The 15,963-nt window shown below is 45.7% G+C and overlaps 1 protein-coding gene across 1 annotated transcript; it reads left to right on the top strand.

The window, feature by feature from the left end:
• The first annotated feature begins 1,061 nt into the window (after positions 1-1,061).
• Positions 1,062-10,718, top strand: LOC310833373 (uncharacterized protein). The gene is made up of 6 exons (XM_083716082.1): positions 1,062-1,786; positions 3,691-4,011; positions 6,925-7,242; positions 9,686-9,784; positions 9,882-9,931; positions 10,527-10,718. The coding sequence occupies exons 1-6, from the start codon at positions 1,744-1,746 to the stop codon at positions 10,557-10,559; spliced, it is 864 nt and encodes a 287-aa protein (XP_083572208.1). The 5' UTR covers positions 1,062-1,743; the 3' UTR covers positions 10,560-10,718.
• Positions 10,719-15,963: the final 5,245 nt, after the last annotated feature.

The raw sequence follows: 15,963 nt of genomic DNA, 5'->3' as shown, positions 1-15,963 counted from the left end.
TTAGTCGTGTCCGCCTCTTTGTGACCCCCTGGACCAGAGCACGCCAGGCACTCCTGTCTTCCACTGCCTCCTGCAGTTTGGTCAAACTCATCTTGGTAGCTTCGAGAACACTGTCCCACCATCTCGTCCTCCATCGTCCCCTTCTCCTTGCGCCCTCCATCTTTCCCAACATCAGGGTCTTGTCCAGGGAGTCTTCTCTTCTCCTGAAGTGGCCAAAGTCTTGGAGCCTCAGCTTCAGGATCTGTCCTTCCAGTGAGCACTCAGGGCTGGTTTCCTTCATAATGGATAGGTTTGATCTTCTTGCAGTCCATGGGACTCTCAAGAGTCTCCTCCAGCACCAGAATTCAAAAGCATCCATTCTTGGGCGCTCAGCCTTCTTTATGGTCCAGCTCTCACTTCCATACATCACTACTGGGAAAACCAGAGCTATTATTATTATTATTATTATTATTATTATTATTATTATTATTATTAACAATGCACATAAGTGAAATAAGAACCATTGAAGCAAATAATATACTAAAGGTAAAATATATATATCAAGATATATAATATGCAATTATGGCATGCATCATCTAGAAAATCTCAAACGTTTTAATTTCCAGAGACGTAAAAAGCAACTTCGCTTTCTCAGAAATGTACCATCCTCTTGCAACCTCTCTCGGCTGTGCATATTCTTTGGCCCATCAGATGTCAAAGAGATAAACAACTATCTGACATTTAGAAGACATCTGAAGGCAGCCCTGTTGAGGGAAGTTTTTTTTAATGTATGACATTTTAATGTATTTTTAATCTTGGCTGGAAGCTGCCCAGAGTGGCTGGGGAAGCCCAGCCAGATGGGCTGGGTATAAATAATAAATTATTATTATTATTTGTTGCTTCTGATGAACGAATGTGCAGCTGGAACCATCCTCGCTGTAGCGCTCCCCCCGCCACTAAAAGCACACCCCCTCCCTGACCCCCAATCTGCGTCTGATCTGCAGCTTCAAGGAAGAGGTCTAGTCGTGTGGTCCCAGCTTTTTGCAAAGAAACACCTCCCTGTGGGCGGTTCAAGGTGGGGATGGAGCTACTGAGAAAGGTCACTGTCTGTCTCCCAGGCAGACAGCGAGGGGGACCAGCCACCTGAATTCAACAGAACCACCCCTGAACCTGAATTATTTGAGACGTCAAACCTACAGCAGGACTGCAGCTCAGTTTTGATGCCCCTGGTACAGTTTTGAATCCCAGATCTTAGCTATCAGGTTTTGATAGGCAGATTTGGGTTGCCTCTTCAGCACAGATTGGCAGGTGTTTGGAAGCACCCAAAAAATAAATCTATTTTTTGATGAAAACTGGGGAAAGATTTGGGCTTGCTGCAGTGGATTTTGAATCCCAGAGCTTAGCTCTCAGGTTTTGTCCCATATCTGAAGATCTTTCGTGCCGTTAAAAGCCGGCCCTATTATTCAGCAGATTTGGGTTTCCTCTGCAGCGCAGGTTGGTCAGTGTTTGGGAGCACCAAATGGTTTTCTGTTTCATAAATATATTTTTTTTGATGAAAATTGGGGGAAGGTTTGGGTTTGCTGCACTGGAGAGCAAAGCACTAGTCCACATCTTCCTGCTTTCGTGGTTGAGGAGAAAAGCAATCATCTAGCATTCCTATTCCAACCACCTTCTCTGGATTTCGCCGGCTTCGCTCCCACGGAATTTGTCACACGATCACGACGTTTTGCCCTCGCCCAACGAAGGACTGCGCAAAACCAGGAAATGTTTGTATCATTTCTTGGGATCGTGCTACTTTCTCTACGCAGTAAGTATTTCTGGAACCTGATAAGTTTAACAATTCGTGGTGAGATGAGGTTTCGATGGATTTTATATATTGGTTCTGCTTTTAAGACTGCAGTCCTATATTTAATGATATTTAATATTATTCTATATTATTTTAATGAATGTTGAATGTTATTTTATTTGCATATTGTATATTGTATTATGCATATTGTCTTATTTATATGATGTTAGCCGCTCTGAGCCTGGCTTTGGCTGGGGAGAGCGGGATACAAATAATAATAATAATAATAATCACTTCTTAGGGAGTAAGCAGCGTTGAACACAGTGAGACTTATTTCTGAGCAGATATTTATAGAATTGTAGCGTGCATGGATTGTGCATTTTGCGCAGATTTTTTTAAAAAAATAAAAAACGTGAGTAAAATTATTACCTGTCTTCACCAGCAATGGACAAACCATTCGGTTTTGCCTTCTTTCAGTTTGTCATCCCTTCCCAAAAGACCTGCTTTCCGCCACATCTCTGCATCAATTTGCAAATGTTTGTTAAAAAGCTGTATTGAAATATTTATCCATTTTCACAAGCATTTCCCATAAGATATACCTCTTTGCATAACGCATGCATATTTGTGAACAATTTTGCAAAACGTGCATTTTTTCAAGCAATTTCCCATAACATAATGTAGCTTTGTTTTCACATTGTTTTCACTAATAGCTGCACACTTTTGGGTTGGACAGCTACCCTGAAATATTCAGAGTAATGTGAATTTTGTAGGAATGCTGTGTTTCAATCTGCTTATGTTTTCAGGAAGCACAAATTAGGTTGGTTCCCATTAAAATGAAAGCTGAACAAACTTCTCTCCCACCTCAAATCTTCAGCAGAGTCTTGACAAATAGCAAGATGCGCTTCAATTAAACGATGAGCTTATCTTATATTTCGTGATGTCATGTCTTCTAAATTGGCAAAAAGAAACACTTTAATTCTATATAGTACAATCTACTGATTCAGTTTCAGTAATCAGTAAAGTATATTTATCTCTGTGCACATTGAATAAATATTTGAAGTTCCTTATTTGGAACCTGGTTTAGGAACTTGATTGACATGTCTCCTTCCCTAAGGAGCAAAAAGGAGGTTGGTTTTCTTTTTGCAGCTCTCAGTATATAAAGTTGCTTAAGCACACTTGTTTGGCAGGGTAATTGCTCCTCACAAGAAATCGGCTTGGAATTATAGTAGTTGCTAATTATGTAATGTAAAATTTGTGATGCTATGTGACACCCACAGTGCTTCTTATTTTAGGGGGTAAAACTTAATTTTTGCAAATTTCTTCAGTGAGGGGTTTTAAAACTATGTTTTGGTGTGTGTGGAGAATTCAAATCTGCCATTATTTTTGTGACCGGACAACATTTAGCTTCGTAAGGCTATGTTTGATGAAGAAGCACATAAACTGCTTTCAGAAAACCAAACACTTTAAATTTTTCCTTCTGAAAATGTCAGGTGATGCTGAATTAACAGCAGCAGCAGCAAATGAATAATAATAATGTATATAATTTCAAGTGCTTGGCAATTATTTTACTTACCAAGCAAAGCTAAATTATATTAATTTAACCTAAATATCTTTTGCATTCTCAAGTTCTGTTACAACTTTTCAGCACCCCTCATTTTCGGAAGTTGAAAAATTCAACGTGTCTGAGAGAAATCAATTTCTGAGTGTGCATCCTTTTATTGAGGTTTAATAATCCTTCTGTATCTTACCCTCCATCAAGTGACAATCCAGACAGGGGCAGGGAAAGGGGGAAGCAGCAAACAGGTCTGTCATACACACCCTATTTTAAAAGAAATGTTTTATAGTCATGGGGCCATCTTGGTTTTCTGTTTAGTGGGACCAACCAAATAGGACCAACCACACATCCCTTTGCTTCCCTGTTGTAGCTGCTGGATCACAGGGGATCACCGAATTCCCGCAGACGCTGGCAAGGATCTCAGCACCTCCTGGCGCCACTGTCAACATCAGCTGCAACATTCCAGAAGGAACTTTTGTGTCGGTAGTGAGCTGGTACAAAGAGGAACAGGAAGGGAGACTGCGTAAAATTGCAGAGATTTATACCACTCAAAAACCAGGAGCAAAAACCTCAAGCCAAGTGAATCTGACCCGACACAACGTCCAGGGAAGAGATTCTGGGGTGTATTACTGTGTTGGAGCTATGACTCAGAAATTCACCTTCCTGAGTGGGGTGAGGCTGATCGTCTTAGGTGAGTGGCTCAGCCGATGTCAGATACTCTTGTTGTTTATTTAATATACACCCAGTCCACTTGCAAACCTGCCATAGGCCCCTAAAGGTAAAGGGACCCCTGACCATTAGGTCCAGTCGTGGCTGACTCTGGGGTTGTGGTGCTCATCTCGCTTTATTGGCCAAGGGAGCCGGCGTACAGCTTCCGGGTCTGGTGAACCAGAGCAGCGCACGGAAATGTCGTTTACCTTCCTGCCGGAGCGGTACCTATTTATCTGTTTGCACTTTGACGTGCTTTCAAACTGCTAGGTTGGCAGGAGCAGGGACCGAGCAACGGGAGCTCACCCCGTCGCGGGGATTCGAACCGCCGACCTTCTGATCGGCAAGTCCTAGGCCATCCGCGTCCCTGCCATAGGCCGCTAGCAAGTTTCAAAGAACAGCACACAAATAACTGCCCAATATCTCCTCAAGTGAAGACCCACAAAATAATTGAGTTTCTCCCCGACACCTTTTAGTTAATCCTTTCACAGCTTTGTTATCTGCTGCAACTGCCTGTCTGCCTGGTTTCCTGCCGCAGATATATTTAAAGACATTTTTATTTGTTTGTCCTAACCTGTTAAGCATTTTGCTCCCCAAACCTTCTGTTAATTTTGCTTTGTGGGTCTCTCTCCACCCTGCTCTAATCCATGTCTGGACGCAGCTTCCACTACTTTAAACAAGCTCTCTTGCCTTTTTTTTTTTAGGTTTCGTGACACTGCTGTTTAACCACACTGGCATCTTCAGCGGCAGGGATGGGAAACGTCAGGCCCGGGGTGTGTGAATGTTGCCTCTAGGCTCCTCACTCTCAGGGCCTGGGCAGACCCCCCACAGGCCATGTTCCCACATCGACCATGCCCTGCCCCCTTCAGGTCAACACCCCTCACTGTGTCTGCTCCACCCCCCAGTTTAAATGCTTTCGCCTGGCTGAAATGTGCCATTGAACTGCGATAACGCCTCTTACTGGGTGGAGGATGAAGACAGGGTTGCCATATTTCAGGAAGTGAAAATCCAGAGCCAAGAGTTGTTGACCTTTCCTTTCGCAAAGTTGCTGAGCTTTAAAACCACTTTCTGAGCCATCTTTTTACAAACTTCGGCAAAAACCCCCACAACCAACCCACTTCCAAAATGGTTTTCCATATGCCTGGGTTTTCCCAAGCATTTGAAACAGCTGCAGAAAATTGATGCTTTCTTGATCTGCGGAGTGTTTGTTTGATTTGATTTTGTGATCGTGGTGAGTAGCCAGAAGCGATCGTATCTTAAGTGACTCGCCCTTTCAGCTTCCTTTCAACAGACCATCTCCATTGTGACTGGTTTCCTCTCTCGAAAGTAAAAGTGGTTGCGCTTTACTTTGCGAGGGGTTTTTTCCCACTGACCTCTGTCTCCGCAGAACCACACAAACGTGTGGCACTTGAAGTCGACGCATTGTGCAATAAAACAAAAGGAAATAACTCCTTATAAACACAGCATCCGGTTTGAAAGTCCCATTTAGCCCTCCCACAGCCCAGTAGAAAACCAGATAAAACTTTTGGGCCTGCTTAAAATTTGCGAGAGAGGGGGTCATGTGCCTGGTCTCCATTGGCTTCCACAGTTGTGGGAGCCACCCACAATTGATGTTGCAGGTGCACATCTTAACGGAGCCTCTGAATTAGATTCTGAAGGGACTCTGGTCTGAAACCACTTGGAGCCAGTGTGATGCTCCCATTCTCATTTCTCCTGCTTTCACGGCCACCTGAGGCAAGAAAACAAGATGGCACCTTCTCCTTCCACATACAGAATCCAACTGGGTTGACACTGGGATTTCATTTAAGCCCCGGACGCAGAACTGCCTGTCCCTCTGTGTGCAGGGCAATCTGCCTTAGGAGACGGGGTGAGGAGATGGCAGGGAGGGGGTTGTTCCCCCCCCCCAATATCTGCCATCTGAGGGTAGCTGTGCCTCACTCTAGCAAATTGTTAGCTCCATTCTGGGACCTGCTGGTGCAGGGCAAGAAATAAATGTATTAATATTACTATTACAGTCATACGTCATGTTACGTTCAGCATTTTTAGGTTGCATCCTGTGGCAACCCGGAAGTACCAGAAAGGGTTACTTCCGGGTTTCGCAGCTCGCGCATGCGCAGATGCTCAAAATGACGTCATGCACATGTGCAGAAGCAGCAAATTGCGACCTGTTCACGTGCACACGTGGGTTGCGTTCTGCTCATGTTGCGAACGGGGCTCTGGAATGGATCCTGTTCGCAACCAGAGGTACTACTGTAATACCAATACAGTCGTACCTTGGAAGTCAAACAGGATCCATTCCGGAAGTTCGTTCGACTTCCACAACATTCGGAAACCAAAGCGCAGCTTCTGATTGGCTGCAGGAAGCTCCTGCAGCCAATTTGAAGCCGCGGAAGACCCATCAGACGTTTGGGTTCCAAAGAGCGTTTGAAAACCGGAACAGTCACTTCTGGGTTTGTGGCGTTCAGGAGCTTTTCGAAAACCAAGGTTCAACTGTACTGCTAATAGATATTGGTAGGATTAGGCTTAAGCAACTATGGCTTAGATTTAAATTAGGGTCTGTAGCATTTGCTTTATTTATTTATTATTGCATTTACACTTTTTTCCCCCAAGGAGCTCCAGGTATTACACTTGGTTCAGCTGCTCCTCACTGATCCCCACAACATCCCTGTAAGGTAGTCTAGGCTGAGCCCGGCCCAAGCGAGCTTCCTGAGTGGAGATTTGAACCCAGGTCTCTTCCAGGCCACAGTCCAACACTCTAACTCCTGCAACGGTCACTGGGATGGCTGTTTATTGGGTCTAGTTCGTTGAGGAGCCATGTCACCCCCATGAAACCTACGAGAGGGATTAAGATAAAGATCTGAGGAGCCATTCTCGTACGATTCTCCTTCTCTCCTAGGGGCTTCTGGGCCAAGACTTTCCCTCCTTGCTCCTTCCGCTGCAGAAGACACGGAGCTCCCCCACCACCTTCCCCTCCTCTGCCTCCTGATTGACGCAAACCCTGATGAGGATACCTTCTCCTGGGATATTGGTGGGGAAACATCTCAGGACCGGAAGGATGGTGAGGTGATCGATGGGGAAGGAGCCTTCACCGTTTGGAGTCTGAAGCTGATTCCTGCAGAGAGATGGAGCCAAGGGATGGCTTATTCCTGTTCAGACCAGGAGAAAAGAAACATCAGTGCAGAGGTCCCTTCGAAGACAGTGTCTACAACCCAAGGTACTTTGTAACCAAATAGCTAGTTCAGCTTGTAGTTTTTCCATGGACCCCATTTCCCTAAGTGGTGAGGATTTGCAAGGGCACAGACCTTTTCTGTGGAGCCATCAGGACATGACTTTATTGGGGTGTTGCAGAAGCCTGGGCCCCCACCAAGCAGGCTTTCTAGAAGGGTCTCCAAACCCAAGGTCTTGCCCCATTTTGAAGGAAGTAACTGCCCATCAAAAGATGGCAGTCTTATACAACCCTTAATTCCAGAGTCTAAAATTACCCAGCTAACCTACTGAGTTTATCAAGATTCTGTCAGGAGCTCGTCCTACACTTGAGTAGGACCCTTGCAGAGACACATGCCCGACTGGCATGTTCCCTCCCTCCTGGCCAATTGTTCAGGAGCTTCAAAGGCTTTCTTCTGCCCGAACATCACAGCAACCGACAGACACCGGCACACTTAGGGATCCGCAGAGTCTTCGCAGCTTGCGTGACAGACCTCAGCATCTCAGCATTTTGGCTAATCTACTTTATTTACATATAAACACGTAAGAAGTGTCGGCTGCCTCAGGCCAAAGGGGGCCCATCTAGCCTAGCATTCTGTCATCACAGTGGCCAAGCAGATGCCCTAAGGGGAAACCAGTACAGTGGTACCTCGGGTTAAGTACTTAATTCGTTCCGGAGGTCCGTTCTTAACCTGAAACTGTTCTTAACTTGAGGTACCACTTTAGCTAATGGGGCCTCCTGCTGCCGCCGCGCCGCTGCTGCACGATTTCTGTTCTCATCCTGAAGCAAAGTTCTTAACCCGAGGTACTATTTCTGGGTTAGCGGAGTCTGTAACCTGAAGCGTCTGTAACCCGAGGTACCACTGTAGTTAGGAGCCAAACGTGAGAGCAATTCTCCCCTCCTGTTGTTTCCAGCATTGCTGCTCCAACTGGGCCGCCAGAGCATAGCCACTGTGGCTAGTAGCCATCAATAGCCTTCTCCTCTGTGCATCTGCCTAGTCTTCTTTCATCATCATCATCATCATCATCAGTTATTATTCATACCCTGTCCATCTGGCTGGGTTTCCCCAGCCACTCTGGGCAGCTCCCAACAGAATTTTAAAAACACGATAAAACATAAAACATTGAAAACTTCCCTAAACGGGGCTGCCTTCAGATGTCTTCTAAAAGTCAGATAGTTGTTTATTTCCTTGACGTCTGATGGGAGGGCGTTCCACAGGGCGGGTGCCACCACTGAGAAGGCCCTCTGCCTGGTTCCCTGTAATCTCACTTCTCACAGGGAGGAACTAATAATAATCCCTTGCAGTCGCTAGATACCTGATTAATGTCTTATTTCAAAAGAGGAGAAATGGATCACTGTATGACTCTGACAGCTTAGCTAAACTTAAGAACCATCAATAAGTGCCAGAACTAAGACGCATATCCCCCAAAATCTGAGGGATTTGAATTGCGGTTTACATAGAGGGAGCTTATTGTGTATAGTGTTTACTTAATTGAAGTAAAATTGGTTTTATATGGGTGTTTTAACTTGGAACTGTGTAAATTGTATTGTTTATGGATAAATTTTGGTGTATTGTTTTAGATATGGGCCAATGGCCGTAATAAAATTAAAAAAAAAAAAATACCCTGTCCATCTGGCTGGGTCTCCCCAGCTACTCTAGGTGGCTCCCAACAGAATAGTAAAAAAAACGATAAAACACCAAACATTAAAAGCTTCCCTAAACAGGGCTGCCTTCAGATGTCTTCTAAAGGTCTGGTAGTTGTTCTTCTCTTTGACATCTGGTGGGAGGGCGTTCCACAGGGCGGGCGCCACTACCGAGAAGGCCCTCTGCCTGGCTCCCTGTAACTTGGCTTCTCGCAGTGAGGGGACCGCCGGAAGGCCCTTGGAACTGGACCTCAGAACGATGGGGGTACAGACGAGGTTTACTGGACCGAGGCCATTTAGGGCTTTCAAGGTCAGCACCAACACTTTGAATTGTGCTCGGAAATGTACTGGGAGCCAATGTAGGTCTTTCAGGACCGGTGTTATGTGGTCTCAGCGGCCGCTCTCAGTCACCAGTCCAGCTGCCACATTCTGGATTAGTTGTAGTTTCCGGGTCACCTTCAAAGGTAGCCCCACGTAGAGGGCATTGCAGTAGTCCATGCGGGAGATAACCAGAGCATGCACCATTCTGGCGAGACAGTTGGCAGGCAGGGAGGGTCTCAGCCTGCGTATCAGGTGGAGCTGATAAACAGCTGCCCTGGACACAGAATTGACCTGCGCCTCCATGGACAGCTGTGAGCCCAAAATGACTCCCCTTTTAAAGTGCTCCAAATTGGTGGTCTTCCCTGCCTCTTGTGGAAGAGAGTTCCATAGATTAACTTGCTCTCCCCTTTGCCCTAGACTGGTCCTCCAGCCTCTGCAGTCACTGACCACCTTTTTCTTCCTCTCTCTTCCACCTCTCCTCTTGCAGAGGACTGCAGGAACATATTGCTGATTGGGATACCCTGTTTAGTCATCGTCCTGCTGATTCCCCCTTTGGTCCTGCTCTGCAGAAAACTTCGATCTGGAGGTAATGCCTTTGGGGAATGAGCAGCGTCACACGGATCTGTTCCTCAGGTTTTCCTTCTGATTAACATTTCTTCTTCTTGTCCCTTTTCTCTTCCCAGGTAATGCAGATGCACCAGCAAATCGACTGCCCATGAGGGAGACCCCACAGGTAATTCACCATCTCTGCATAGTGAAGTTTTTATTGATTTATAAAAAATATCTCTACACCGCTGTGTCATAAAGAATATATAAAAGCGGTTTACTGCAATAAAAGTATAGAACCGTACAATAAAAACCATAAAAAGAAGTTGAAAACAGACATTGTGAAAGGATGTGCTCTTAATTGCTGGCACAGTCCTGTTTTGTTTTGTTTTATTGTTTTATTTCATTTCATTTTATTTTATTTTGGACCTTTAAATGTCATAAACTACTATTGGGCAGCTGAGAAAAGAAAAATATTCTAGGGGTAACAACCTGAATTTAAAAACTCCTTTTTTGATCTAGTGAAAATGCTCCTTTTTTAAAAAAAAATGCATTACTTTTCAATAGTCATAACTTTGTAATGTTGCTTTTGCAACGGAAAGTGCGTAAGGCTCACGAGGTGAAACTGACTAATAACCACAGGAAAACAAGATCGCTTTTTTAAAAAATCAAAGTGTTAAATTGGTCCAAGAAAAGCGGGGGGGGGGGGCGCTTTGTTTTTGCAAATGTAGAAAATTAAAAAAACACTGAGTGGCCTCTGGCTTTTCCATTTCCCGTTCTAGACCGAATATGCAGAAGTCCGTTGCAAGAAATGAAAAGTCCCGTTCAAACCAATCGATACAGTCAAGTGGTTAAAAAAAGCATGGTTTATTAGAAGGAGAGACAGAAAGAAGACAATCAAATGCCAGAAGTTTAATATATTTTCCTCCCCACTTGCTGAATGTTGATGTTTGTATTAAACTTGATGTTTCCTCCATGAATGTCCTCATTCTCAAGAATATCTTCATGTATTGTGGCTCAGAGCATTGGCTTCACATGCAAACGGCCCCAGGTTCATTTCCCCAATGGCACCTCCAGGGAGAGACCCTCCAGAGCTGCTGCCAGCCCGTGTGGGTGATATGGAGCTATATGGACCAATGGCCTGACACAGCTTCCGAAAATCATAAACCACTGTTCTAAATCTATACTGTTTCCCTCTTCTCTGGGAAGTGCAGGAGGAGGGGTGGTGCTCTCCACCATTCCTCCTTCGTCCGGCCCCTGATGTCCAGGAGGCCGAGGTTCCCAGCTGCTTTGCCCTAAGCCATCTCCCTTTGGCGATCCCTCGTAGCTGAGTAAGATTGTCTTCCACAAACACAGTTTGAACAATGAGGCAGTAAGTGACTGTGGAGGCCAATTCTGGATCCACACTTCCTTCCACAGTGGGTACATTGTTTTCCAGTTGGGAGCTGATCATGGTGTGGATTTGCCAAGCGTGCCTTCCTCTTAGCACGTTTCTCCCTTGCGTCCTGAGTTCGAGTGTCTTCAAAGCCCATGACACCTTTGGTAAAGGCTGTTCTCCAACTGGAGCGCTCGCAGGCCAGTGTTTCCCAGTTGTCAGTGTTTATACTACATTTTTTTAGATTTGCCTTGAGACAGTCTTTAAACCTCCTTTGTTGACCACCAGCATTACGCTTTCCATTTTTAACTTCGGAATAGAGTACTGTGATGGGATGATGAGCTGCTTGTGCGTAAAAGCTTAGTCCCTCAGAGTTTGGCCTGATTATCAAAGCTCTGTCTATAGCGGAGCCCCTTAAGCATGACTCCCTCAATCGCTGGCAGAATCCGACAGTGGGCGTTTGCGGAATCTCTTCCAACATAAAAGCTCCTTAACGGAAACGCGTCTTCTGGATTCTCGGCGCAACAGTTTCCGGCGAGGGGTGGGTGTCCCTATAGGAGGTCCTGAAACTTCCCCACTGTTTTCGCTGGAAGTGTCCCTGAGCCATCCCTCCGACTCACTTTCCCTCGGAGCTCCTTCTCTCCCCCTGCTGGTTCCCTCCTCTGCTGCTGAGTCTCTCCTAGCCTCCGTGAGCCCTTCCACCACCTGCCCTTCCGATGGCAGTTCCCTGACAAGTACAGTGGTACCTCGGGTTACATATGATTCAGGTTACAGACACTTCAGGTTACAGACTCCGCTAACCCAGAAATAGTACCTCGGGTTAAGAACTTTGCTTCAGGATGAGAACAGAAATCGTGGCGGCAGCAGCAGGCCCCAGCAGCTAAAGTGGTGCTTCAGGTTAAGAACAGTTTCAGGTTAAGAACGGACCTCTGGAACGAATTAAGTACTTAACCCAAGGTACCACTGTAGTTGCTTTGGAAGACAATCATCAGGCTTCCGTAGAAGCCTGACCAGTCCAATGAAGTTGATGTTGAAGTATCATTGCTTCAACGCTGGAGATCTTTGCTTCTTCCAGTACACTGGCATTGGTTCACCTGTCTTCCCAAGCGATGTGTAAATTTTGATGGAATCTTTCGAGGAGCTGAAGCTATTGCAATGCGCTGGAAAGAACATTACCAACATCTCCTTAACTGTAACTCCCCCGTAGCTGCTGAGGTCCTCTCATAAATTCTGCAAAGACAAGTTAGAGATGAGCTTGCAGTACCTCCAAATCTGGGAGAGTTGTGTACAGCCCTAAGCCATAAAGAGATACTGAGAAAGGATGCCCTGAATACGTCCCTGAGGATGCTGTTACCTGGCCTGGAAGAGCCAGATACAGAGGAGAAGCTCAGGAGGAGGAGAAGCATCGCTATCACACCTGAGACAACCAGGTCTGCTTTGTAGTTTTGGCAGTCTGTGCTGGAAGCTGAAGGAGGGAGAGAGACAGGAGAATCAGGGATTTTCCCCATAGGCAAGGAATCCAGGACTTCCATTGCTCTGTTGGTTTATTGCAGTTGTTTTTTATATATTGCAGACCACCACCTAGATATTTTATACAAGTGGGTGGTGTTTTCAATACAGTGGTACCTCAGGTTACATACGCTTCAGGTTACATATGCTTCAGGTTACAGACTCCGCTAACCCAGAAATAGTACCTCGGGTTAAGAACTTTGCTTCAGGATGAGAACAGAAATCGGGCAGCGGCAGCGCAGTGGCAGCAGGAGGCCCCATTAGCTAAAGTGGTGCTTCAGGTTAAGAACAGTTTCAGGCTAAGAACGGACCTCCAGAACGAATTAAGTACTTAACCCGAGGTACCACTGTACGCTAGTTAACAAAATGAATGCAGTTAAGATCTCGCTCGCCATTTCTTTATCAAGCAACATCAGAGAGTGGCAGGTTTAGGAGCAGGGCATCAGAAGAATGTAGGAAGATATTAGTTGCTGGATCATGCCAAAATAACCTCCAACATTTCTCCAATGAAAATAGAAATGTTGTTGTTTTTCTTGTTGGACTACAACTCCCATCATCCCTCGCTAGCAGGACCAGTGATCCTGGATGATGGAAGTTGTAGTGCAAGTCGGACCAAGTTGGAAAGTCCATGGAACAAACAATCGAAGGTGGATCTTTCTTCGGCGTTTGCAAAAGCATCACCCATGAACTGTAGGCCTGTGAAAAGAGGGAACTAAATAAGACATTTTGTGCAACAGGCTGAGGTAACTCCTTGAGAGTTACGACGGCTGATGCAACGAAAGCAAAAAATAGATAGGGAAATGCCCAAAGCATTCGTGTGGTTAAACGAGTTAAAGGAAGATACAGTGCAGAATAACTTTATTACAGAAAAAAGCAATACTAAAAACCTGAATAGATGCTTGTTTTTAAAAGACAGGACTGCAAAAAACTCTGAGGCTGTGCTTGCTTTTCAATGTTTTGAGCAAAGATCATTTCATGAATTTTCATGAGGAAATTATAATTACAATTATTACTATTATTATTACATATTGATGTGGAAATGTGGAAAACTGAACTTATGACTGGGAAAACAAGAAACAGAGAACTCGGCTACATTGCTAATCTTCTCTGTATCGTTCCAATTTTAGTATATGTGCAGCCGAAGTGAGCACAGGACTCAGCTACCTTGGCAAAGAAAGGGTGCTTTATATTGTTGTAAATAAAATCTGCCCTTATTTCCTTACGGGGTACACAAGAGCCCTTATAGAGTCCTTTTGTAGGTTCTCCATCGGTCAGAAAAAAGAACAGAGGCCAACCAGAGAATATTGAGAAGCAAAGCAGCTGGTAAGCCTGATCTTTATTGAACTGTTGCGAGAGGGTGCTCCCCCCACACACACATGGAGGAGAGAGGAGAAGGACCCAGAACAAAGGTGTGCCCGCCCTTATATGTTGTTGTTGTTTACTCGTTTAGTCGTGTCCGACTCTTCGTGACCCCCAGGACCAGAGCACGCCAGGCACTCCTGTCTTCCACTGCCTCCCGCAGTTTGGTCAAACTCATGCTGGTAGCTTCAAGAACACTGTCCCACCATCTCATCCTCTGTCGTCCCCTTCTCCTTGTGCCCTCCATCTTTCCCAACATCAGGGTCTTTTCCAGGGAGTCTTCTCTTCTCATGAGGTGGCCAAAGTCTTGGAGCCTCAGCTTCACGATCTGTCCTTCCAGTGAGCACTCAGGGCTGATTTCCTTCAGAATGGAGAGGTTTGATCTTCTTGCAGTCCATGGGACTCTCCAGAGTCTCCTCCTGCACCAGAATTCAAAAGCATCCATTCTTTGGCGATCAGCTTTCTTTATGGTCCAGCTCTCGCTTCCATACATCACTACTGGGAAAACCACGGCTTTGACCATACAGACCTTTGTCGGCAAGGTGATGTCTCTGCTTTTTAAGATGCCCACCCTCAAACTCCAGACCACCCCCAGAAACATCATACATACATCACAGGGGGCAGTCTAAAACAGAATCCTGAGTGTGTTGTTTATCTCCTGTCTGGCAAGTTACCTGATTGCATTATCTGAGTTTTGGACACTCTTTTGTTATTATAACCACTTAAATCCTGAATCTAGGTCACAGGCTCACCCTTAAGGCTCACACCTTAAATGTGTCCTTAAGGCAGGATTTGTGAGCACAGAGACAATGAGGAGTTTTTTTCAGTTCTTCCCTCCATGCAGAGAAACATTTGGTCAGTTTGGGAGAGTCAAAATGGTTTCAGGACTGTCTTCCTGTACTGTTTCAGACATGTGGTTTATGTATTTATATACGTGTTTGCTTTGTACATTTAATTTATATATTTGAGACCTTAAATTCTTGCATTGTATATTATGCATTATAACACTGTGACATCAGATGGCGCTGTGGAGTCCCATTTTTGCCAACACGATTTCTCATACAAAGCCTGCAACACGTTTAACTGAATCGCTTCTTTGATGCGTCTAGATCCAGCCGGAGTGAAACCAAAAGGGCAGTTTCCTCTTATCCGTAAGCCCAAGGGGTCTTTCCCTCCCTGCCCTGCCTTTCAGCTTTTATTTCAGGACGCCCAGCTGAATTTATTTGCTCATTGTGCTTACAATGCCGGGCCATCAGGAGCCTTGTCAGGCCTGGCTGCTGGAGGCGAGGCAAGAGAGGCGATTCTCCTCACACCTGAAGTGTCGCAGCTATGAAGCGGGGCCCGGCCAAAGCCACACAAACTTTTGCTTCCTGTTTTTATTGTTCTTGCAAGTGAAGAACACAGGCTCGGGGGTGTCAAAACCAAGAAAGAAGGGCAGAAAACCAAAAGAGCAGAAAGACTGACTCAGGCGGCGCTTGGCTTTCTAAAAACCGAAGGCACCTCTAACCGAGGTTCGTAAGCAGGGACCCATGACGTCCCTGCGGTCAGCATCACCCAGAGCCGGACCGCAAAGAGCCACCTAGAACTCTGCGTTTCCGCTTTCTTTTCTCTGTGCTTCCATGAACAGGGCCAGCTAAAGGCTCTAGCATGCAGTGGCGTAGCATGGGTTGTCAGCACCCGGGGCAAGGCAAGTAATTTGCGCCCACTAACCCGTGGATTTGCGCACCCTAACCCTAACCCCCAGATGTTGTGCCCGGTGCGGCTGACCCCCCCTGCACCCCCCACGCTACGCCACTGCTAGCATGATGGTGACTTTATGTTGATGCCAGAGGGACAGCTAGTTCATCTAAACTTCTGCCTTCTGGGTGGAATAGATGCTGGAATAGATGGGCCATTGGCTTGATCTAGCAGGCTCTTCTTGTGTTACTCTGCTTCCTAGTCTGGGAGAGACCAGGTTTCAAATCTTCCCACAGGGC

The sequence above is a fragment of the Podarcis gaigeae genome (genome assembly GCF_964106915.1).
Source record: "Podarcis gaigeae genome assembly, chromosome: 16".
In the NCBI taxonomy this organism is placed as follows: domain Eukaryota; kingdom Metazoa; phylum Chordata; class Lepidosauria; order Squamata; family Lacertidae; genus Podarcis; species Podarcis gaigeae.
Note: the sequence above shows the minus strand (reverse complement) of the source record. Positions and strands in the feature narration are given on the sequence as shown.